Source organism: Pyrus communis, chromosome 4 (genome assembly GCF_963583255.1).
Source record: "Pyrus communis chromosome 4, drPyrComm1.1, whole genome shotgun sequence".
In the NCBI taxonomy this organism is placed as follows: domain Eukaryota; kingdom Viridiplantae; phylum Streptophyta; class Magnoliopsida; order Rosales; family Rosaceae; genus Pyrus; species Pyrus communis.
Window position 1 is genome coordinate 11,258,975 of NC_084806.1, and position 26,291 is coordinate 11,285,265.

Sequence of the window (26,291 nt, forward strand, 5' to 3'; positions counted from 1 at the left end):
GCTCAAAACTTTCAAAAGTCTGAAACAAAGGAAAGAGAGCAAACCATCAGCAAGAAGGCACACTCTGAACACACAATGTACCCGGGATTTAGCAAGGCGTCAGGACCAACAGGACCGCCGGGATCGCGGCCACTATTCGGAAACTTCGGCAGCGGTCGGCCGCCTTCGCCTTCTCCGCCGACCAACCCTCCTTTTTCCGACGCTGCTCCGCTGCGTTCTCCGTCCAGGTTCGCTCTCTCAATTTTTCTTAATTGCTCCTCACATGGGTTTCTTTTGGATAGTTGAAACTAATTCAAAGTATCATTCTATTTTATTTTTTTATTTTGTGTTTTCTCCTCTCTAAGAATTTCAGATATTAAATTTCCCTTTTCTGTGTTTAAGCATACTACAGAAATTTGGATAAATGCGAAGAATTTTGTCCTCAATTATGTATGAGTGGAAGAATGTATTCGTGATCGAATTCGAATTCTTTTTTTTTTTTTTTTTTTTTTAATCAAATTCTATAACAATAGCTCATTGTCAGCTTTCTAAATCTGCATATCTTGTATGGGTTTATGGGTCATGTGCAAGTCTGGATTAATTTAATTAGCATATTAAAAACCCGTGATTGAATTATAGCCATTGAGCATTTGGGTTCGGTCATGTATTAAAAACTTATTGGTTTTATTTGAACATAGGGGGCCTGAAGCTCTACGTCCTTTGGCCTTTGAAAGAGCTCGTTCTGCTGCGAGTCATCCTTACCCGTCTGAAGGAGTCCGTAGGTAATGACAACACCAAGAACTGTAAACTTTTAAATTCCTTAAAAGTGTTTCAATTGGTGTTATATGATTTCTGTCTTTGTTATCAGTCCCAATGCGATCACAAAATTATTTGGTGTATGTTTAATGTATATGTCATAGAAACATATGGTGCTGTGATATATCATTGATGTATGAGTGTGCTGAGTCCCGCATAAAAACCTGTGATTGAATGGTCATCGAGCATTTGGCTTTGGTAAAAACTTATTGGTTTATTTGAACATAGGGGGCCTGAAGCTCCAGGGCAGCTGTATTCTCCTCCTTTAGGCTTTGGAAGAGTTCTTCCTGCTGCGAGTCAACCTTACCCTTCTGCAGGAGTCCATGGGTAAGGACAACCCTTGTAAATTAAACGTCTAAATTCCTTATTTTGTGTTTCACTTAGTGTTTTATGTTTTTTTCCGTGTGTATCTGTCTCAATGCGATCACATTCTTGTGGCACATGTTTAATTTATGACACGTTAGAGAAGAATATAGTGCTGTGATATATTATTGATGCATGAATGTGCCTGAGTTATGCATAAACACCTGTGATTGAATAGCCATTGAGCATTTGGGTTTCGTTATGTATGAAAAACTTATTGATTTTTATTTCAACATAGGGGGCCTGAAGCTCCTGGGCAGCTGCATTCACCTCATTTGGCCTTTGAAAGAGCTCGTCCTGCTGCAAGTCATTCTTACCCATCTGCAGGAGTCCATAGGTACAACAACCCCTGTAATTGTACATTCAGTATTCTGTGTTTAAGATGATTTGAGAAAACCAATTACATTTAGCATCTCTTCTACCCCTTGGTGAGTAATTTTGGCATGTGGTCTTGGAGAACTGAGCGCTTGAGGCTTGTCCGCAATTTATATTTGTGGTCAATGTGTAAAGACAAACCCCAACCTATAAATTTATTGTGGCTTTAAACTAAGGAGCTGGATATATGTGTTGCACGTTTTGACTATAACAGTTTACAAAATATTAGTTTTCTTTCTTCGTTTCTTCTGAAAGATATACTATTGGTTGTTTAGATATTTTTAACTTTATCAAACCAGTGTCCTCTGCATATTATGGTCGTTGTGTATACTTTTCTGTTACATGTACAGACCTTTATGTTTAGCAGTAGCAACATTGATTCTGTGCTTTGCATTTTCATGTATGCATTTGTTTGCATGTAAGTCATTTCTGTTTGATGTGACCCTTGCGTATTATTTTGATTGGTCACTGATCCTTTTAAATCATATATGTGATAACTCATACTGATAGCTATTCTTTTGCATCCAGGTCCACAGATTCTCATCCTACTTGGGATGGTGGGCAGGGATCCTCCTTTAAGAATTATGATACCCAGGCTCATCAAAGGACATCTGCCGTCACATCATTTGTTGTTTCTCGTAATTCTGGAACTAGTGTTACTGCCAAGGTGTCCAGATTCCAAGACACTAAAGAGATCAGATCGCCTCCCTTTCTGTCTAAAGATGTCAATTTCAGAAATTCCACTCAAGGTGTCCCTAGAAGGTTAAGTGCTTTCTTTCTTGTTAGTTTTGTCATTTTGTTCTCTGTAATTGATGTTGATGAGTTTGCACTTATTTACATTATTAATTGCACTATGTCAACCTAGTGACTCTAGCTGTTGGAAGTGTGCTCACTTTTGTGTGAGTAAAACTGTATAACATGACCGCAACCTTTAATTTGGGTCAGTTTATCAACTTTAGTGCTATGATCTATGGCTCTATGCTTGGTTATTGATTCATAATGAGGTTAATATGTTTTCTTTACTTTTTCGACTTGAGGTTGAATAGTTTCCATGAGGATATGTTCCTTGAAAGATTGCTTTGGTTTTTGGCCTTGTTAGTTCTGCTTTAATTTGCTTAATCCTATAGTCACTAAGATTTGCATGTAACTATGTGCAGTCACTTAGTTACTCCGAGAATACGATCACCTCCCTTGGTCTCTTATGAGGATTTGCATCCTTCTGTTGGAGTTGAAGAGTAAGTTCTGAGTTCAACTTTTTGTGCGTGCGTGTTTGAGTGTGAAGTGATTCGGTGACATTTAAACTGTTAATCTTTTGTTTGAGGTTGAAAAGTTTCCATGAGGATATGCTCCTTGAAAGACTGCTTTGTTTTTTGGCCTTATTAGTTCTGGTTTAATTTACTTAATCCTATAGCCACTTAGATTTGTTTGTAAATATATGCAGTCGCTTAGTTTCTCCAAGAATACGATCGCCTCCCTTGGTCTCTTATGAGGATTTGCATCCTTCTGTTGGAATTGAAGAGTAAGTTCTAAGTTCAACTCTTTGTGTGTGCTTGTTTGAGTGTGAGATGATTCGGTGACAATTAAACTGTTAATGTTCTGATGAAAACCATCTTTTCTATGCTATTGTAACACTGTCATGTACAGTATTTGGGAAACTGTGTTCTGGGTGAGCACATAATAGTTCAGCTACATTATCTCCAAAAATACTGGTCCCTTTATGTTTGCATGTCTGCTCATTGCTATGGGATCAACATAGAAAATTAAAATATTTTCCCTGTGAACATATTTTTTTTCTTATATAGGTATGTGCTTCATTTTTTTATCCAAGATGATATGCATGGTTTCCTTTTGTGTGTTTCTTTTAAACATGGCTTTAGTCTGTAAGATAACTTTATTCTATCGCAGTTTTTTTCTCGTAGTGATCTCTCTTTGAACAGGCTGTTGTTTTGTATATAGGCATGCATTTCCCTCTTCTGAAGTGGATAGTTGTCGGGAGTTACTTGATCATGCTGCATTGCGGGCTCCTCAAGAACCTTCTCTAGTATCACCTTTTGATGGGCCTTATGGTACTGGTAGAAATTTTCCTCTGAAACATGACAATGGTCAAGTCCCGAAAAGAACAAGGTTCCCACTTTTACTAGTTACGACTAATGAAGTTGTCCAAGAAAATTCACATTTTCCTCGAGATGACTATAAAACTTAAATTAACATATATTAGTAGACACTTAAAATTTTTAAGATTTGTGAAGACAATTGGGATCTACTATCTGTAGTCTGGGCATACAAAAAGGATTAAGATTCATGTGAAGTGCATAAGGGGAGAAATAGAGGAGTTCTTATCTTCTTCTATATAAATGGGACAGTTTCATTGCAAAGTTTATCCAAGCAGTTGTTTACTGTAAAGTGAAAGTGGATCTTTAGGTTTGGAAAAAGAGAAGTTTAATGGAATTTGTCCACTTAAATCTGTTATTCTTAATGGCATTTTTATGGCATATGGCTGTTTGCATCCCCAGAAACAAGGTGGGAATATTCTGAGTGAATCTCATATGACCTTTTCCAGGCCTTCTGTATCTCCTATTGGGTTCAATAGTAGATCAAATACCAGTTTTAGTACTCCTGATTCTCGGGTACACAAAAAGTCTTTGCAATCTGCAAGTAATACTATTTCTGAAGCTGCTGCAAGAAATTTGACCAGCGACCCGGTGGCCAAAAGAACAAGGTCACCTCCTTTACTTCCCGAGGATCAAGTGTTTCACGGAAACTCTTATGCCACTCAAGATGGTACTGAACGGTAAAATTTTAGGTGTGTTGGTTTTTTTCTACATGCTTACTCAAGCTTGAGGTTTACTAAAGTATTTTTCCTGATGTCATTTGCAGAGAAATGCAAGCCAAAGCTAAGCGGTTAGCCCGGTTCAAGGTTGAATTAAGTAAAACTCCACAAAACAATCCTGATATTGTAGAGCCAGGGGTTTCTGCATATAGACATGAGCTATCTAATGTTGAGAGGAACAAATTAGCTGCATATAAATCTACCGAACTGGCTATGGATGGTACTGATGGCAATGCGTTACCTGAGGATGAAGGCGTGGAGTCGTCTGGTATCATTATTGGGTTGTGCCCGGATATGTGTCCTAGTATGCCTCTCAACCATGATACACAATTATCTATGGCTCTTTATGCCTCTAGCATGACCACTTGATAAAATGTGGAAGAAAGTAGGACAGATGGCCGATAGTATCGACCAAAATATCGAGGGTCCATAAGTGAGGAAATATCAATGAAAGATTAACGCTCCATTTTTAGTAATTTATCTGTTGCTTTCTTCTTTTGTGCTAGAAGAGTATGAGACATTCAGTCCTTTAATCTGACTAAGTTTTCCTTAATATTTCAGAGTCAGAAAGGGCAGAACGAGAAAGGAAAGGGGATCTTGATCAATATGAGCGCTTGGATGGGGATAGAAATCAAACCAGCATGTCCCTTGCTGTTAAAAAGGTATTCGTTGTGCTATCTCCTCACCCCCACCCACACGCACCTCCGCCCTCTTCAAGAAACTACTTCATTAATAAGATGAAGCATGATGGATGTTCAATGTCATTTGTATACAGTATAACAGAACAGCTGAGCGAGATGCAAACCTGATACGACCAATGCGGATCCTGCAGAGGACAATTGATTATTTGCTCAATTTGCTTGATAAGCCGTACAATGATGGGTTTCTTAGCATATACAACTTCCTATGGGATCGAATGCGAGCAATTCGAATGGACTTGAGAATGCAGCACATTTTTAACCAAGAGGCTATTACTATGCTGGAGCAAATGGTGAGTCCTCTCCTCTATACTTTTCTTCCTGTTTGCTGATATGCTATTGCTTTAACATAACTTGTAATTATCAACATTAACTGTGAACAAAATGTGTGGACATGTTTTTATTATGAAAGGAGTGAGGATGATGGGATAGCGAAATTATCTTATTCTTATGGGCTCTTCCTAATAGTTTTCTGAGGTCCTTTTCATCGTCTAGTTCCAAGCTGTATAAAAATGGCTGGTTAAATTATTCTTATGTACTCATGTTTTTTTCTCTTTGTTTTGATAAGTAACTCGGAAACTCCTCTTTACCTTTCTACGTATTTCACATACATACTATCTCAGCATTTTTTCTTCTTCTTCAAGGATATGCATTTGGTTGGTGATAAGTACAAAGCACTGATTGTTATGCATTGAGTTTCAGATAAGACTTCACATAATTGTCATGCATGAATTATGTGAATACTCAAGAGGAGAGGGCTTTTCTGAGGGATTTGATGCACACCTCAATATCGAACAGATGAATAAAACATCTGTTGAATTGTTCCAATTGTATGATGATCACAGAAAGAAAGGAATAAACATTCCTACAGAAAAAGAGTTTCGAGGTTACTATGCCCTTCTCAAGCTGGACAAGCATCCTGGGTACATGGTAAGGTCTCCTGCAGTAGTCACACTGTTGTACTCGGTTCATTTTGTTGTTGTCTAAAGTTTTCGGGATTCCTGCTAGGTTGAACCTGCAGAGCTCTCACTTGATCTTGCAAAGATGACTCCAGAAATAAGACAAACTTCAGAGGTGCTATTTGCGCGTGATGTAGCTAGGTAATCACTTCAAATGTATTTTCTGATTTTGGTGTAAACTGAATTTTAATATAAATTGATTTCCTCTTGCAGAGCTTGCAGAACTGGTAATTTTATAGCTTTCTTTCGACTTGCGAGGAAAGCAAGTTACCTCCAAGCTTGCCTAATGCATGCTCACTTCTCAAAGGTGTGATTAAATTTCTTAGTTTGTGGTATTGCTTCAAAATGGGGATCTTTGACCCCACAAAAAATAAACAAGACTGCTCTATCTACCAGCAAAGCATACAGTGCTAAGGTAGCAAGTACTGTAAAATGCAGTATGCGCTGTGATTTTAGAAACTTGATGAGCTAGATAGATGGAAACATAATAAAGATTTTGTTTTTTCCCTTCCAGCTGCTCTATCTGTGACATTCAAGGGAAATGTTGTGAACATTATTTTGAACAAAGTGTCATCAAGAGTGTAGGCTTAAAAGAATTTGAAGTCTCCATTATTCTTATGCTATTGTAGAGTTGTACTTTTTTGCTAAATATAGATTATTTTTAGAATACGGTTTACCTAGGGTTTTCTAAGTGGTTTCTTTGAGGTGAAGTGTTTAAGATTTTTGCTTGGTAGCTTTTCTTATGTAAAGAAGGGAAGAAGTTGCGAATCAATCTCATTGTACTCAGATGAAAATCTTTTGTGAATAGAAGACTTAGAAGTTTAGGTTGAACTTGATTAAAGCATGGTTACTGTGTTTTCTTCTCTCTTCCTCCTTCACAGCACTGCTTTGCAGTGTCTAGGGCCTAGGCTCTAATGATAGTCATACATAAAGACCCAAGGCAGTAAGATTCGGCCATAGGGTCTCTTGTAACGCCATAATAAACCGCTAATCTTCAGCTCATGTATTTTACTTGTTCCTGCTGATGTTAGATTTGTATGCTGGTACATATAACTAACATTCTTTGCTGTTTTGACCAGTTACGAACCCAGGCACTTGCTTCTATACATGCAGGTCTCCAGAATAACCAAGGTCTCCCTATTGCGGATGCTGCCAAGTGGCTGGCAATGGAGGTATGTATGCTTTGGTACAGGGGAAGGATGAACCATTTTTACTTATCTTATGCTTCTTCTTTGATGGTTGAAATTAGGAAGATGAAATTGAAAGCCTTTCAGAGTATCACGGGTTTGCAATAAAGTCATTCCAAGAGCCATATATAGTGAAGGAAGGCCCATTTCTCAATGTTGATGAGGATTATCCTACCAAGTGTTCTAAACTGGTCGATATGAAAAAGTCAAGAAGGATAGTCGAGGATGTTTTGGGTTCTAGTCAAGTCATATCCTTGTCTTCTGAAGCAACAAAAGAAATTCTGATGACTAAGACAAAGAAGCCTGAACCAAAAAATATTTCATATGTTGAAAAGGAAAGTCCTGCTCGTCATGTCCCAGCCATTGAAGTAACAAAATCTGTTAGTGAAGTTGATGAAAAAAGGCCTAATTTTGAAGATGTTTCATCCCCAAAAGATATCAGACAAAAGAAGCAAATGATTCAAGCACCAATTTTTTCATCTCCAGAAGATGTCAGACAAAAGCAGCAAACGATTCAAACACCAATTTTTCGTCAATACAGTGAAGGTCCCCGTAGGGCATCTGCTGTGTCTCCTTCCTCGTGGGCTTTCTCATCATTTACACCCCAGCCTGATAAAGTTGATACCATGGAGAAGCCAAACTATGATGCTCTTTTTAGTAACTCTCCAGAGGGACGCATGCATTCTGGAATGGAACAAATGCCATTGCAAATTGAGTCAAAAAAAGCTGTACAAGAGAGATCATCTGTTGGTACATATAGTTCCAGTATGGAATATCCAGTTTTCCAAAATATGGTCACCGATAAGTTGGAAGACGAGGAAATTCCAGACCTCCATCAGGTAGATGAAAACATTGATGTTATGGCGAATTCTCAACAGGAAGAAATTGAGGAGGCAAAACTCAAATTGATGCTAAGGTATTTAGCGTGTTGTAGTTATTTGGCTGTATGTTGAAGCTATTGTTATCCAGTACCTTCATGTTCCCACTTTTTTCCTCATCAGATTATGGAAGCGACGTTCTCTGAAGCTAAGAGCACTGCGAGAGAAAAAGCAGTTAGCAGCAAATGCTGCATTGAATTCTTTATCATTGGGGCCACCAATTCAACTCAAGAGAGATGTAAGCTTTTTCAATTTTTTGAAGCTAATATGCCCGTGTGCTTTATTGTGCCACTTTGTTTTTGTTTGTGCTTAGAAGATGATAGTTTAAGAAGACAGTAAATTTCCTTCTTTGTGAGCTTAAGTAATTCAGATTTTAGAGATTTCCTTTCTTTTCTTGTTCATGCCGCTTGTGAAGCTGTAGTTGGGTGATTGTTGTGGGTTCAAGTATGTTTCAATAGTTTCGTCAATGGAAGGATAACTAAAATTTTGGTTTTAGAGATTGTTTCTTTGTGTACTGCTGTCTTATTGGATTTCTTGTCCCATAATGTTCTTTTCTGACTTATTGAAGCATTGGTTCCTATAGGAGAATTGTTTTTACATCTGTTGGAACATGGTTTATTTGCTGGGAAGAAATCTAAGTGATTATTTATCTCAGCCTAAATCGTTTTGTTTCATTTTGTAGCAACCAAGCACTTCTGGCGAGTTTGACATTGATCTCGTTTTGAGGGAGAGATATAAAAAGCATGGTCAGTCATGGTCAAGACTTAATGTTTCAGATGTAATAGCAGATATACTAGGCAGAAGAAACCCGGATGCTAGATGCCTATGCTGGAAAACTGTTGTATGTTCTCAGATGAACAATCTAGAAGGTGATGAACTGGGGCAGAGGAGCCATGTCTCAGGAGTAGCCCCCTGGTTGCTTTCAAAGCTCATGCCTTCGGCAAATGATGTGGACGATGATGATGAGGATCTTGTAATTTCATCCCCTGGTGTCTCAATATGGAAGAAATGGGTTCGTGACCAATCTGGTTCAGATCTGAACTGCTGTTTGTCTGTGGTCAAGGATGCAAGTTCTGATAATCCAAGTGAAAGTGTATCCGGTGCAAGTGCTATTTTGTTTCTTACATCTGAAAGCATCCCTTGGAAATTGCAAAAAGACCGCCTTCGTAATCTTCTGATGTCGATACCTTACGGTTCCTGTTTGCCCCTTCTGATCTTAAGTGGCTCATACAAGAACAATGTTGATGACTCCACTATTGTCGATAATTTGGGTCTCCATGACTTGGATAAGTCACGAATAAGCAGCTTTCATGTTGTCCCGCTTGTTGAAAACCAATGGGATGGGTTTTTCAGTGACAACCGACTTAGGGAAGGGCTACGATGGCTTGCAAGTGAATCGCCCCTTCAACCCATTCTTCATCATGTGAAAACACGCGAACTCATTCTTACCTACTTGAATTCTTCATTGGAGCCACTAGACAAAATGAAAGATTATGAAGTAGGTCCAGACAACTGTATCCTTGCCTTCAACAAAGCCTTGGATTGGTCACAGAAGAAAATTGCTGCTGCTGTGGAATCAAATCCATCCAGTTGGCCTTGCCCCGAGATTGCTTTGCTAGAGGAGTTCAGTGATGAGTACAGGTTTGTCAATTGGTGCCTGCCAATTGTAGGATGGAGCTCGTCGGAAAAAGTTGAATCACTAATGTCGGCTCTAGGGGATTGTAGACTTCCAACGTTTCCCGACAGTATTTCGTGGCTACCCAGATGTAATGCAGGAAATGAGATTGAAAACCTGAGAGATGAACTTGAAAATGGCTTGATTGAATACCTGACGCATTCAAGTAAGATGATGGGACCTGCACTTGCTATAAAAGAGGCACATGTTATGCTACAAAGAAGCTGCCGACTTGAGCGCCATGACTCGTGCTGCTATATAGTTCCGAATTGGGTTATCATCTTCCGACGAATTTTCAACTGGCGGTTAATGGGTTTAGCCAATGGGGCATTCTCTTCAGCTTATGTCTTGGAAAGTCCTCGTCTTAACACAGTTTCTGGGAACCTGGGTAAGTTGGGGCTTGAAGATACCGGACCTTCGCCCTCTTACCTTAATCAGCCGACTCTGGATGAAGTCATCGAAGTTGGGTGCGGCCCTCCTTCATCCCATAGAGGGCGGCCCTTGCTAGAATCGGGTCTAGCTCTTCGTGAAACATCTGATGGTGAAATCCACGAGACCCTGAATGCAAATGACTGGATGGAGGATGAACGAAGTTTAGCGCACGATGGTGAAGCAGAAATAGAAAACGTATCCCACGAAAATGGGAGGTTGGAGAATGCTGGCAGAGAAATGGTGGTGACTGGAGAAGCGACCAAGGGAGCTGAAAAATTAAGCACATTGCTAGAACAGTGTAACATGTTACAGAATGTGATAGACGAGAAGCTGTCCATTTATTTCTAATTTTCTAACGATTTATGTACGAATTTTCAAACGACTTGAGTTAATTTACTTGAAATATAACCGTTAGATTTCCATCTTTCAACCACGGATGACAGTAGACCACATCCACCACGCCTGACACGGTCTTAGCCGTTGATGGTTTTGTACAACATAGCCAATCCGCTCTCATAAAAAGATTGCATCATGATTTGATGCACGACTGATCCTAGCATTTTTTTTTTGCTTTCTTCTTGGTTTACATTCATCGAATCTACAAAGACAACAAACGCGTGCTTGAACCTAGACTTCAATCTTTTTCTTTCTTTGGCCGCGGGTCCCCAAAAAAGAAGGTGCTCTGCGTTGAACGGCACCATGATGGAGCACTTGTTTCCAGTAATTGGCTGGCAATGTTTTCACAACACTAATAAACAAAGGAGTTGTGATTTTTTAGTATGCCCTGGTGTATCTTATATACTATTGTTTCTAGCCGTTAATGCCCTGATAAATAATTCAATAACCAATATCTGTCCAGAAAAAACCCGATCTATAAGATACATCATAGCATATTATAATTTGGAATTACCTCAATTATTCGTGTCATGACACTTTCATACCTCATATTTTAAAATTGATAATGTCGTACCTCATCTTACAAATTTGTGCTAATGTCAAACCTCCGTCAGTTTTTCTGTTAATATCTCTGTTAAATGCTAACGTGGCTAGAGACGGGTACCACTCACTAAACCAACTGGATTAAAAAATAATTAAATATATTTTTAATAATTAAATATTCAAAAATTAAACAAATTAAAAAAATTAAAAATTAAAAATTAAAAAACTAAAAAAAATTAAAAAATGGCCTAAGGGATCCGGCCTTCCCTTTCCCCCACCCGCACCAACCGTTCTCTCTCGTCTTTATCTTCTCCCGTCTTCCCCCAACCCAAACCCAGATCCCACCCTGACTCCTCCTCATACTTGTCTTCAACAAGATCTCCCTAATTTTGTTCACCTTCCCTCCCTCCAAAACGGCGCGGTGCAGCCCCAACCATTCCTTGAGGTTCGTCAAATTGCAGACCTCTGTGTCCCCATCGAGGGAGTTTTCAACCGGCAAAACTACTTGATCGGCGATCTAAATCTTGACGGCCTGGAAGGCGACTTCGAGTTTGTCGCAGGGGATGGCCTCGCATCTCAGGATAGCGGGCGGCAGCTTCAGATTTTTCAGATGGAGGGGGTGAGATGATGAGGAGATCGATATATTGGAAGATGGGATGCTGAGGTCCATACGAGAGACGTTGGGTTTCGTTGGAGATGGGAATAACATTCGCTGAAGCAGAGAGAGGTTGAGGTGGGGTAGCCAGAGACAAGGACTGGGTTGGTGGTTTCATTGGAGAAGAAAGGGATGGAGTTGTGGTCTGCCTTTGCAAGCGCTAGGCCAGTTCCGTCGATGACCCATATTCCTCTGCAGCCGATAACAACAGCCTCAACCAATCCGGCGTCACCCACCTCCCTGACCCAAGTCTTGAAGAATTTCAACGAGATTCGATTCCTCTGGATCGAGCTTCCCAGCGGCGAGCTAAGCATCGAGTGCAGGTGGTGAAGGAAGATTGGGTATGGAGGGACTAGGGGAGGGATAGGTCGGTTTGGGAAGTGGTGGTGAGGGAAGGATGAGTGCGAGTGGGGAAAGGGACGGAGGAGGGAGACTGCATCTCAGAGAGAGGAGAGAGAGAGACGGTGGTGGAAGGTTGAGGGGATGGGGAAGGGTTTGGTGGCTATCAAAGAGAAGAAGAAAAAGGGTGGGTGCAGGTGGAGGAAAGGGAAGGCCAGATCCCTGGCCATTTTTTATTTTTTTTCAGTTTTTTAATTTTTAATTTTTGAATATTTTATTATTAAAAATATATTTTATTTTTTTTTAATCGAGTTGGATTAGTGAGTGGATCTCGTATCACGTCAGCATTTAACAAAGAAATTAACAGAAAAAACTGATGAAGGTCTAACATTAGCACAAATTCGTAAGATAAGGTATGATATTGTCAATTTAAAAAAATGAAGAATGAAAATATCGTGATACAAGTAGTTTTTTGTCATTTACCTCAACTACCTCACCTGTCGTGATACCAGTAGGTATGGCTACTGGCTAGGGTAAGACTTAAAGTCCACCACGAAAGGTGAAGGCATGTAGGCCACTCTTGCACTGAAGGTTCGGTCACTTGATGGGGAAATAAACAACATGAAAAAGGCGCCACATTCAAACAATCTCATACCGTCATCACATTATTGAATCCAATACCCAACATTATTGCTCAAAAAATCATCATCCAAATAACATCACACGTCTTCTCATCTTTAACAAAATTAAACAAGATTCGAATCTGAAACGCTATAATAGGAAGAGTAGGATTCTCTTACCTTCCCTTCGCTTTCCTTCTATTTTAAACGGTTACGATTAAATCACGTCAACACCTTATATTGATTTTTTACAGAGACAAAAAAAGGAATTGTGAGGGAAGGGAATAGATAGGGAGAGAATCAGCGTTATAGAAAACGCAATATATTGCTCACAAGTATGTCATGCCTGAATCAGTTAAGAATCGAATTCATATTCTCAATAGGAAATCATATTACACACAGAGCGAGAGCGAGAGAGAGGAACACACAATATGTTACATCTACTAATCATCAGTTTTAGGATATGACGAATTACAACGGAAGCTAAAGATTTTACAAGAGTGCGTGAAATGTTCACCCTGAATTTCGTGTAAAGGAATCTCCTGTATGTGCCTCCTATATCAAATCTCATTTCCTCCCTCTCTACATTCTTGGATTAGCAGAAGGAGAAATGTTCTCCAGGCATATCATATAGGTCAGAAACTGTGTCATTAGTGAGATTAGCAACGGAACCTAGAGATCAGAGATTAGCGTTCAGGGGAACTTCTTCTATTTGCAGAACCAATACTTCTGCTAACGGCTGAATGCACCACCAACCCACATCCTGCAAACAGAAAAAGTTGAGTCAGGTATTTGAACAAAGGCATTGGTTTACTCTCCAAAAATAAGCTTGTTACAATCAACTTAATTGGGATTGTATCAGATATAAAAGGACCCAAGGGAACATCGTGTAAAGAAGTACCACTTGAGAAAAATAACAAGGGGGCGTGTGGCAGCTCCGTCAATTCCCTTCAGTTCAACCACTGCAGTCAATGGAGGCAACATAAATGGATAGTTGATAGAATGATAGTCATAAAATGATATACGAGAGCTTAACAGACATACCAACTCAAAGATCTCTGACATGAAGGAGATGGAACAACAATAGCTGGGCTTCGACTCATCGAAAGCACAAGCTGACAAGACTCTACTTCTGAGGAATCACTTCTCACAGAGCGGTAAACTTCCGACCCAGTGGTAACAGATGACTCTGAAGTTTTTCTCACTCGTGTTGCTGGCCTATTATTGGCCCCACTTGCTTCATCTGTAGCACCAGCAGCAGACTGTAGCACGCACAATATAAAGTTGGTAAACGAGCCATCAGTTGAAAGTGTACATCGGAAAACAACGCCCTCTATAGCTAATATCAGATTATGCATGTGTCATGTGAAATAGCAGCAATATGATAGGAGTGTAACATGATTGCTCATATTCCTCTATTCCTTCATATTATAGATAATATCATCAAGCTAGTTGTAAATTTAAATCCTCTTCTGGGCATGGGCATATGTTATCTAGTGTCGGATGTCACCCTGCTAAATCATATGATAAAAAATTAACCGCTTAAAACGTGCAACTTTTCTATAGAAACCAAACAGAAACAAGGTACAACCTAATTATGGAAGCCCTAGGGACAACATATCCCACACCCAAGAATCTTACAGCATACCACTATAATTACTGATGAGAGTTCATACAGAGCAGGGGAATCAGCCTAAAGAAAATGTAACAAAATTAAGAGAAGGTTTGCAGAATTCGTACATTGGACAAGCCTTTGATGTGAACAATGATTATTGTTATATCATCTGTCCGGTTTTCATGTTCCAACCATAATTTGTATGATTCTCCAGCAATGGCAGCACATGCATCTCGAGGATCTGGATATCTTGCCGCCTGTATAAAGAATGGTGTCCTAATATTTGTGAGCAGGAAGGATAGTAATAGAAATGTTAAAAATTAAAAAGAGAAAACTGTTTGACATTTTTATTCTTTTTGGAGTGGCATTGATGCTAAATAATTACATATTTACAGAAAACTCTGTAGCGATACAGGATGAAATCCACATATATGTATTGGTCAATTACACAGGCAGAAGATGATATATGGATACAAAAGGGCAGTACCTCAAACCCTAACTGCTTGCAAACTGTAAAGGATCAAAAGACTAGCAGTTCATAGATGCTAAAGAGGAAAATACGCAAGCTAACTTCTAGTTTTGGAATATTCTTTGGTACAGATACGACAACGTGACATTAATGATTCTAAATAAGCAACCAATAGTGCTACCATTAGTTTATATTGAGATCAGACTCAACAACCATAATGGATATACCAATGACGAGAAAGTTTTATCAACATTCTTCCACAACGATATTTGAAATCAACTTATCAACGTATCTGGAACTCCAAATAACAACTTATTTTCTGATGGCAATAGAAGTTTCTTCCGCACTTTTTGCTTTTATATGTCGGGATTTAAGAGCTAACAAATCCCAATTTATCATAGACCATATGAACACAAGAGCATACAAACAATCGTTCTCCTTGGTCATTGTACAACACACAAGATGATGAACTATCAGTGAGATAACAAAAGCAGCAAAAGATCAATGTATTAGCATAATGAGACAATCAAATACAATGCATCAATGAAAAAACCAGTTGAACATCAATTAAAAGGATAACAAATAATGGAACTATAGCTTTATTGCAGTTTATAAATGGTCAAAGTGACATACCATATTAACCACAGCTTGGCTTGAGAGAAACTCGAAAACTCCATCACTTGCAACAACAAAGAAGAGATGATTAGGTGTCAGCTTAACTATTGACACCTCTGGAGTAGCAACCACACCAATCGTCTCAGCTGTACTATCACCTACACTCCTTGTAAACGCAGTTCCAGGATACATCCCTGCTGGAACCCACAACCTTGGAGGATCACCACCTTCACTCTCTTCATCACCCCACGACTGGATATCTGGATCCTTCAGCCCTTCCACTTGATCAACACTCAGAACTCTGGCCCCACACAGCTTCACTCTCTCACATTCGTCTTTCCTAAACGGCGTTTGGTCAGAAGACAAGTCCTCTGCAATAATTCTATTACCATCTTTCACTGCAATTACTGCTCTCGAATCACCCACATTTGCGACATAAAGGGTATCCCCAATAACAAGCACAGTTATCGCCGTAGTACCACTCATAGTATCATCAATCTCACTATTATGCAACTCATAATTCGTCGTTAGAAAAGCAGAATTGTAAGCTTTCACAGGGTCAGCTGACAATGTGGGATCATTCGCTAGTATCTCTACTAACCTGTCCTTAACAAAATTAGAACACTGGGTACCCAATTGGCCATGCCCATCAAACACACCAAAGAAATGGATATTTGGGTTACCTAGGACTTGCGTTCTAACACAGAAACTATCCTGGTTTTCCTTATCCGGCGAGTCGGGATAGTAGCCGCGCTGCGTTAACAAAGAGTACTCTAAACGATAATCGTGTGAAGGAACAGGGACGAATTCCAATGACCTCTCTGAGAGTATGTTCTTCCTCTGAGCGCTGTACGGACCAGCATCTCTGAAGTCCCGTAGATCACCATCCGAAGACTGGGGGTACCGGCCGCAACACTTGCCATGGACACAACCCATGGCTTCTATAAGGAAAAGAATCGAGATGAACAGAGCCAAGAAATTCAATTCCAGGCCAATTGCAGCCCGTGTTTGAGAAAATGCCTGAAAGAAACCAAGCGCGATCAGCTTCCAAAACGCAATTCTTGGTGCGAATGGCGAAATGGGTAGTCTTGGGATTCGACATTGTGGGGCTTGATGTGGTGACTCTGAGCAGAGCTCATGATTCAGAACCAGAATTTAGGCACGACGAATAAAACCCTAAAAGCAAATGAACTGAGAAAATGGATCCCTGGGAGCAGTGACAACAGAGGATTAAGCTTCCCCAGATGATAATTTCTGGTGGGTTTTGTTTTCCACCCTGAAAGAAAAGAACTTTCCGGGAAAATTCTCCTCAGAAGAGAAAAAAATCCGCCACCCAGAAACGATGTTCAACACAAAACCACAGAGCTACGCAAAGGGGAATAAAAAGTTAAAAAGGTGGAAACATTTTGATGCTTCTGTGATCACACGCGCAACGGGGAATTGACACAGAAAACCGAGGACTTTGCAGTTTTTCAGATGGAAATATACATATTCTACTTTCTTTTCAGGGCGAAAGATGAGGGATCAAGAACTTAAAGATTCAAAAAATACGAAACCCTAAGAAAGGAAGAGTCCAAAGAAGATGGGGTCTTTCCGTGTCCCTGTGTCCCTCTGTGACTGAAAATGGTGACGAAATGGGGTTTCTTTCAAGAGAGAGAGGGAGGGCAATGATATTCTATGTGTGCATGGGTGGGTTGAGTGTGTTAAAGAAACCCATGTCCCAAGAAATCGACCAAACCATGTAAAAGGTACTGTCCCTTTCTGTAATTTAATTTCTAAATATATAAAAAATTTATTTATTACTACATTGTCAGAAAAAAAATTGAGCTTGGTTCATCAACTTTGGACTAATTAGAGTTTTGATTATGAGAAATGTTAATGAAACTCTTTTAAAAGTAAAGTTCACTATATATTTTTTGTCATCTCATATTTTTATCACAACGTTTTATAATATTTATACGGGAATTAAAGTTAAAATGTGAGGTAGGAGAAAATCCATAGAAAGTCACATTTTAGAGCCCCCTTAACATTTCTATTTGAATATTAAATAAAAATTGTTGTTTCACAATGTGGCAAGTTTAGAAACTGATTAAAGTTTTTAGTTTAGAGACTAATGCTTTTATTCTCAATGTTGTTATTGACACGATAAAAATGAAATTATGCACTTTTTTGTGCAAATTTTCCGTTATGTTTTTATTAATTTGGTGTGATGTGTGCATAATGGCAGGGGTGGAGCCATAAGGGACCAGAGTGGTCACGGGCCAATCCTATAGTTGTAGAACGGTGAGACATAAGGAAGAAGATGAATTGTCTATGTAAAGAAGATCAATTGTCCATGTAAAGACATGAGGAAAAGCAACCTATTAGTGAAAAGAAATGTATCAAATTATCACATCTATGCCCCTCTAAGAAAACACCCCCTCCCTCCAACCTCGAAACCTTTTGTCATTCTTATTGAATGATTTAAACCTATTGAGTTTGAACTCAAATTGGTTTAATACACAAAATAGTTGAATTTTTGTGAAAATCAATAATGAAGAACTAAGGTTATAGACACTCGTTAACCTAGTTTTTAATGGTTCAAATTAAACAAATTGGCTTAATTGGATGATGTCTCTTAATTGATGTATCCTTATGGTGGGAAGCGATTTAATTGGGTCTTTGATTGGGGGTGGTAGGAGAGGTGCAGGTAGCTGGGTGGGTGGGTGGTTGGGCGAGGGAGTGATGAACATTGGGTGTCTTTGGTTTGGAGAGGTAGGGGTGGATGTCGGAGGTTGTGGTAGTAAATTTTTGTCGTCTTCAGTCCTGACAAAAACGTACAAAATAAAACAACACAGTTAATCAAGGTCAAAGCCATACACGCCCAAGAGATGAGAGGAAAAATGGGGTGACTACGAGGGAGAGAAAATGAATAGCAAAATTGTTTTGTGTTTGATTTACTATAATGCCCATAACTTTTATTTTGGTTATTTTTCTTTAGTTTTGTCTTTAGGGATAGAATGGTATTTTCACCATCTTTTGGTTGACAAAGAGTGTTCTATTAATAGTTAGTATAGATTAAATATTTTACTATTCTGTTGATAGAAACACAGTGACAAAATTATATTTTTTGATAGTGACCAAAAGGGTTTTTAACCCTTTTAATTATTATATCAAGCAAATGATTTTCATTAAACAAAAATATCTAATTATTTTTAGAAAATAATTTATGCACTCCTCTTGTATTTTACTTTTTCCAAACTTATTATGAATATTGCCCCCATAAAAAAATGGGTTTAGAAAGAAAAAGCCATCACAAAAACCTATTAGTTAAAAGAGAAATATTTAATTACCCCATCGATGTCCTCCAAGAAAACAAATCAACCACCCCCCCCCCCCAAAAAAAAAAAAAAAAAAAAAATCCAACCTCTGAAACTTTTTTTCATTCCTATTGAATGATTTAACTCAATGAGTTTGAACTCAAATTGGTTTACTTCACAAAATAGTTGAATTTTTGTGAAAATTATTAATGAATAACTAAGGTTCTACGCACAAACTCACTCGTTAACCTAGTTTTTAGTGGTTCATATTAAACAAATGACTTAATTGGATGATGTTTCTTAATTGATTTATCCTTGCGGTATTGAAGCATTGCTTCTATATAATGATGAGATGAGATTTGGGTCTTCGATTGTGGGTGGTAGGGGAGGTGCAAGTGGCGTGGCTGGATCGTTGGGGAAGGGGTGAAGAACATTGGGTGTCTTTGGTTTTGGAGATGTGGGGGTGGATGTCGGAAGTGATTTTGGTTGGGCTTCTTTATTTAATAATAAACCTTTTTAGGGGTGTATTTAACAATATGTGACGTGTTAATAGAGACGAAGGGCGTTCTGAGGATGAATCTAATGGATTCACCAGGCACGCCCATATATTAATTTGTTGAAAAACTCATTCGCCCATTTGTATTTCTACAATCATGCTTACAAATATGCAACTGACTGAATAGGAAATGCAGGACGACTTTGCTTAAGACCGGAATGTTACCCTCACTCGAACTAAAGAACTAAACTCCAATCATTGATCATTCCCACTCATGCTTGCTTCCGTTGCCTATCTAAAAGAAGAAAAGATGCAAGTCACATATTGTTGAATACACATCCTACAAAAATTTATTATTAATTAACTTACATATCCTAATATGAGATGACTATTTAGGCTTTATAAGATTTTAAGAAAGAAACTTATTTTCTGTATACGCTCCAAATTATTTTCAACATGTATTCTAATATACTTCTTTTCCAAGCTCTCATAGCCACTCCCTCTCTACTGTAGAACAACATTCAAATCACTAAAAGCACAAACACGTTTGATTGGAAATAGTTCTTTACGACAAATGAAACATAAAATCAACGTTATGGAGATTTCACATAAAATAAGACTTCATATTTGTTTCATTCTTTCTGCAACAACGGTTGCAGAGTCGTTATACATATTCTAGTATTTCCATGACTTAACAACATTTAACGCAGACTATAGAACTTACAATTTACAATATGCATTAGACTAGGCATAATTTAGACACTAATGAAGCACTTAATTTTATATAATATGTGTGGAATGTGAGGATAGTAAGGGAAAATGTGCAGAGTGTATTAAAATTGAGAAAGAAAATATGGAGTTTGTTTAACAATATATAATGTGCTAATAAAACAACCATCTTCCTTGAATTCAAATATTGGACTGAGTCCTTCAAATTGCCGACCTAATTAAATATTAATAATATGCTTACCTTGTATGAAATTAATTTTTTTGTTTTTTGAACAAACGATATTATTTACACTAAATAGGAGAGTGTGTGCTTAGCCTCACAATAGACTAGTAATAATGAGGTTTAACTTCACCTTTGACGATAATCGAACCTAAGACCTCTTACTTACAAGTAATGATGAATACCACTAAACTGTAATACTAAGTGGCTATATGAAAGCAAATTTAAGTAAGCAATTTTATTATTTAGTGCGTTTCAAATTTGGAATAAAACCACGAAAAAGCAAGGTTATCAGAAGCAAAGCAAATGCATCAAATCACCATACAAGCACGTGTGGGGTTCGCATGGAATATAATTTTGGCAAAGGTAAAGAGAGCAGGCTTTTCGAAATGATCGGTTGCTTTGTGGAAAGACAAGATCAAGGGAACAAAAAGAAAAGAAAAACCTGATACGCACATTTGTGACAACTTTCGAATATAAATATTAACGCATATCGATATTTTTTTTTTAATTTAGAGGTGAAATGTTTTGAGTGTGTGGTAAAGCAATACTAGTGTACATGTTATAATTATAATTTGGTAATAATAATTATATTTAATGAACATATGATAAGTATAGTAAATAAGTACACATGATGCGTTAAATTTCAAACAATTTTTGACCTTGAAACGAGAGAGTGACGCTATTAAGTTAGATATATTTTGACAATATGCAATGCATGTAGAGATTTCACTGATAAAATGAGGTGCTAAATGTATACATCCTCTTTAGTGATTAATTTCTTGATCCAAAGATAAATTTGCACAACCAATAAACTATGACACGGCCACCACGATAGTGTAGAAAATCACCAATTGACTCATGAAGTTCAAAATTGTCTAAAATTAGAAATCAAAACTCCAGCCATCTTCCATAAATGGATGAAAAGGTGTGCGTGAAAGTTAAGAGTTTCAATATGATGTGTTATATCCACAGCTCTTTAGTAAATGGAATTGTTGTAGCATTTGAATCCTTATCTCTGTTTAACCTGGAAGTTTCTCCTTCAACACTTGCGAAAATACAAATGATTAAGATGGACACTTCTGACAGCTTACAGTTCTTTGAGCTGTAACTTGTGAGACAAATCTCACGACAATTTTTCAATACTCAGAATTCAAATTCAATTATGTAACATTATTATATCATTTAAATAATAAAACGTAAAATCTATTTATTAATATAAATGAGACATATCAATTCCTTCATTCACTCCACATAAAATAATACATCGTGACTTATGTTTCTAATATACATAAGACTGCCTCTCATAACAAAAGGTAAACGTAGCCCATGGTAATGTTTTAGGGAGTTTTAACGAAAAGTCTACAGTACTATTTACTTTAACGAAAAATCATATTTTTACACTAAAAAGTCAAATATGGTACTATTTACTTTACCATTTATTTTGTCATTATCATTAAAATTCAAAATTTTCAAGCTTTTTTCATTAGTTTTCCTTATGTTTTACCCTCCAAAAAAAATTAAGATTTTAAATAATATTGTAGGGCTAAAATTTTTCATCTCCAATTATACAAGACTATAGTTTATGGAATACACATGTTAAGGCTTGTTGAAGGACTTGAGGGCTTTCTATCTGTAGTTTGTCCTTAGCAAAAGTTAGCCCTGATCTTTTGTTTTTTTTTTTTTTTTTTTTTTTAACAAACGATATTATATACACTAATAAAGTAGAGGAGTGAGTTAAGTCTTATAATAGACTTCCCATAATAATGTGGTTCAACTTCATATCTGACGAGAATCAAAATGGAGATAGATTTATACAAATTGGGGCTAAAATGACCTGTAACCCTTGGCTTGAGATGACATAAGAATTTCTCCGAAGAACTTGAACCTTGTTCCCAGAAAAATTCCAATATTTGCTTTTGGGAAAAGAGGGTGTTGGGTTGGGCAGCAATTTAATTTCAATTTTCAAGATGATTGGGGAACCAAAAGCATTGTCGCATGACCTGAAAAGAGTCCCACTAGATTCTGTCATTCTTGCAAGCTTTTGATGTGTAGCCTTTTTCTCCATCTTAATCTTCAGCTTTTGATAATAAAGCTCCAAAAGTTGATGGGTTAATTAAATTTTATCGTTTTTAGTTAATCATCTTAGATTCTTAATGCTTTATTAATTACTTGATTAAGGCATGCACTTTAAAAGGGGAAACAGCTCAATCATGTTTATGTTCTCTCGCTAAACCATGATTAATTATCATGTTCTGGTGTGTTACTTTCAGTCTTGCAACAGAAGAATTTGTTTGATCATATATAAGTTTGGCAAGAGAGAATTACTTATCACATTACTAAGGTGCTACCGACATCATAAACGTATAAGGAAATACAACTTCTTTACTTCAATCTTTAGGTTGACCAAATAGTTGCGGTAGATGGAAAACTTTCTGAAAGTAATGTAAAGATACATATTGTCTTCATATATAAATGGGATTTCAATTACGAGAAGTATGATATCCTGTAACACACCATACAACTAAACGTTCAACTGTCTCACACTCCTCAAAGGCTCAAACATGATCATGTTTAATTAGGAGTTTTTTTATTTATGTAGAGAAACATACTGCTTTACAGATTGGATTTCATTGTATGAAATGTGTGATACAGATAGCCGTCACGCACCATACTTGTCATCCGACTCTCTCACGTCCCTCGAATTATAAAGATGATTAAAAAAAAAAAATCATTATGCTACTTTATATTACAATTTAGTGGTATTCCTCTTCCCTTGTAAGTGAGAGGTCTTATATTCGACCACATAATTACTAGCCTATTTTTAAGCTAAGTTTGCCTATCTTTTTTTTAGTGTAGATCATATCTTTTGTTAAAATACAAAATATTTAAAAAAATTTATAAAGACCAACACGTGTAGGTAGTCCATTTCACTTAGTTATTTGGGTAAGAATTTTGGGTCTTTGGGCTTAGAACTTGTTTTTGTCATGAAATGGGCCGTAGCCTGTTAACAGTTTTACCCATTTTACGAATCAGTCCACTTACCAAAAATATGAGAAATTTTTTTAATATGACCGGTACACGAGATGGTACATCACGTGTCATTATACAAATAATGGAATATGTGTGTTAAAAATTTAATAATTTAGAAAATGAAATTTCTCACCACTTATATAAAAACACGTGATATACTCTCCGTGTTTCGTTCACAATGAAATATTTCTCCAAAAATAGTGTTTATGAAAAGAACCCACTTTTAGACAAAATAAAGTTTTAGCCCCCAATGTAATAATTTCATATCATATGAACCCTTTTGAGGACAAATCAACTTTAGACAGGTGGTTCTTTGAACCAGCTTCCACTCTCTTTTTACCTGTAGCTATTAGGTGTGTCGGACCACTTCAACTTAATAATAATTATCACGTGCAAATTATATGATTTTTTTTTATTAACGTGAAAGTAAAAAGGATACAAAATTAGAAAAATTAATGAAAATAGTTTGAAATTTTTGAGTTTTAACGATAAGGATAAAATAAAGGATAAAGTGAATAATACTAGGATTGATTTTTTAATGTAAAAATATGATTTTTCGTTAAAGTAAACAATACCAAGAATTTTTCGTTAAAATTCCTTAAAAAATTAAATAAAATTATATGCGACATGGAACTATTGGATGACATCATGGTGAGGGGTCGTGACTTCATTGCCCGTTGCATATTATCATGGAGGGAGAATTATTTTGTTTATGGAAAAGTTTATTAAACCCCCCATGCATGCAAACTAGGGTTGCCACTTTAAAACAAAGGATATTTTCAATAGAATACGATGATGGTTTTGTTGTTAGGGTCCCAAAGATATTGAGTTATAAATTTATAGCATACAAGTACAATGACTTGAAAAAATTAACATCTCAGAATACTTAGTTGTATTCTCATAAAATGAACAAGGAATATTTAAAATTATGAGTTTGATTTCAAAAAAAGAGAGATTGAACACATTTTTGAACGTATACATATAACATATTGTCATGTTATGGATAGACGTCCAACTGCAGACTTATGAAATGGGGCAACTAATCTTGAGACAATCATGCGCACATTCTTTGCTCGTTTTATGAGTTCTCATTTTGCGTAATTTCTTATGATTTATTTTTGTTTGGTAATTGATTATCAAAAACAAATTAGAGCATGCATTAGGGACAAAGGGAGAGGGTCAAGAAAATAGAGAGAATTAAACAGAAAATCCAAAAAGATTGGGGGAAAAAGAAAAATGAAAAGAATAGAGGTTGAGAATGTAGAAGAAAGAAACTTCAAGTAAACTTCCCTCTCAACAAATAGCACTTCATATTGATATCCCCCACTACCAGACAAAAAACAACCTCAAAATCTTAGGCGTGACAAGCCTAAGTGGGGTGCATTATCATCGTGCTAGCTTCCACGTCATCTCTACTATTTATCCCAACAGTCAACCCCTCACATTCGATCATCACCTTCTTTCACCTCGCACCTCCACCGTCCGATCGCTTTTTCCCCTAAAATTCTAATTAAAATTAAGAAAAAAAAAAACCCCACTTAATTACGATTTAATCCTACTTATTATTATTTTCAGTATTCCGACGATCCATGAACGTTTGGTACACGACGTTGCCGGCGGCGGGAAACTCGTCCACGGCGCAACTCCGGCACTTCAGCCCCAGCGGCTCCACTGCCCCCGCGACACGCGTCCACACCTCGTGGCTCGCGCACGTGGTCGACACCGACATCGTCGCCGGCCGGAAGATTTGGACGACTTTCTTCAGCACCCGAACAACGTCGTCGCGGTCGTCGTAGACCGACCCCACGCACTCGAAGCTCGCGTAGCTGTACCCGTCCTCGGGGGTAACATGGATGGTGGAGTGGCGGTCGCCGTCGATGCCGTTCATGGAGTAGCCGCAGGGGTCGAAGGCGAAGTCGCAGATCAGAGCCCGAGGGTTAATTTCGGAAATTCCAGTGATCGCCGTCATCTCTTTGCCAGCAGAGTCGCCGTCGTATTTGGCGCTGGGACGGAGAAAGAAGTTGCGCGCGAGGTCGCGGTCGAGCTCGGTCATGCAGATTTCGAGGGTGAACAATCCGCCGTCGTTGTCGTCTTCGCCTACACGACATGTAGTGTTTTGCGTGGATGCTGTGAACACGTGCCACGCGTGCGAGGGGGTTTTGGAGGGCATGACGTTGGCCTTTCGGTAGCAGAGAGTGGCGGGAAGTGACTCCTCTAAGTAAACGACCTCGTTTTGGAAGTTGGTGTAGGGAAAAGGCTGGGCACTGGGGAAGATAAAGTTACCGCGGGTGTAGCGGCAGGAGATGAGAGTGAGGCCGCGATCTAGCGAAGCGAGGCGGAGGAGTGGAGGGATGGATTTGAGGAGCTGGGTGGTCCCACATGTCTTGATGATGATCTTGGTGGGGTAGACGAAGAGGCTGGACTCGGATAACACGTAAGCATCGAAGTGCTGATTCGCTACGGCCGAGACAACGGTGCATTGGACGGCATGTAGGACTTGTTGCAAGGACTCAAAGTCAAGGAGGCGAAGACCAAGACCGAGCGACCCTACATTTTTAGGGTCGTCCCCTGAAAAGTGTAGCTCCAATCGCTTCTCGAACCCTTCAAAACCAGAAACCGCCATTCGGGTTGTTTAGGTCACACACAAACTGTCGGGTAAACCCTAGGAAAACGAACAAGGTGCCCTAAAAAACAAGGGCGCAAATCAAACAAGTGCCCAAATGAACAAATAGCGATAAGAAGAGATGCAGAGGATGAAATGAGATGAGAGAGAGAGAGAGAGAGAGAGAGAGAGAGATTGTGAGTGGGGAATGTAGAGATGAGAGAGAGAGGGTGGGGTGTGTGGAATTTATAGGTAGGTGGGAGAGGGGGAGAAGAGAGAGAGAGAGAGAGAGGGAGGAGAGAGAGAGAGAGGGAGGGTTGAGAGGAGGGGCATGCGGATGAGGCAACCAAGAATCATGATTGCAGGCATTATGAAGTGAACAAGGATGATGATATGTATATTGAAATTTGCTTACAAATCCTTTTTATTTTTCGTGAGCAAAATCTTTTCTTTCAGCACAGAGAGAGA

The 26,291-nt window shown here is 38.2% G+C and overlaps 3 protein-coding genes across 3 annotated transcripts; 1 reads left to right on the top strand and 2 right to left on the bottom strand.

Moving 5' to 3' along the window:
• The first annotated feature begins 16 nt into the window (after positions 1–16).
• Positions 17–10,614, top strand: LOC137731804 (SAC3 family protein B-like). Its single transcript, XM_068471029.1, has 19 exons — positions 17–227; positions 678–761; positions 1,024–1,122; positions 1,397–1,495; positions 2,062–2,295; positions 2,691–2,768; positions 2,975–3,052; positions 3,490–3,657; positions 4,094–4,324; positions 4,411–4,667; positions 4,925–5,025; positions 5,139–5,354; positions 5,764–5,991; positions 6,070–6,161; positions 6,234–6,327; positions 7,100–7,192; positions 7,270–8,123; positions 8,209–8,323; positions 8,768–10,614. Exons 1-19 carry the CDS (start codon positions 76–78, stop codon positions 10,538–10,540), a joined length of 5,046 nt encoding a protein of 1,681 aa, XP_068327130.1. The 5' UTR covers positions 17–75; the 3' UTR covers positions 10,541–10,614.
• A 2,428-nt stretch (positions 10,615–13,042) lies between these two features.
• Positions 13,043–17,087, bottom strand: LOC137731988 (probable protein phosphatase 2C 35). Its single transcript, XM_068471263.1, has 5 exons — positions 15,463–17,087; positions 14,486–14,617; positions 13,790–14,007; positions 13,647–13,707; positions 13,043–13,508 (listed from the first exon to the last, which is right to left on the bottom strand). Exons 1-4 carry the CDS (start codon positions 16,378–16,380, stop codon positions 13,701–13,703), a joined length of 1,275 nt encoding a protein of 424 aa, XP_068327364.1. The 5' UTR covers positions 16,381–17,087; the 3' UTR covers positions 13,043–13,508; positions 13,647–13,700.
• Positions 17,088–24,450: 7,363 nt separating this feature from the next.
• On the bottom strand, positions 24,451–26,017 carry LOC137730510 (S-adenosylmethionine decarboxylase proenzyme 4-like). The gene has a single exon (XM_068469500.1). The coding sequence runs from the start codon at positions 25,842–25,844 to the stop codon at positions 24,777–24,779; it is 1,068 nt and encodes a 355-aa protein (XP_068325601.1). The 5' UTR covers positions 25,845–26,017; the 3' UTR covers positions 24,451–24,776.
• Positions 26,018–26,291: the final 274 nt, after the last annotated feature.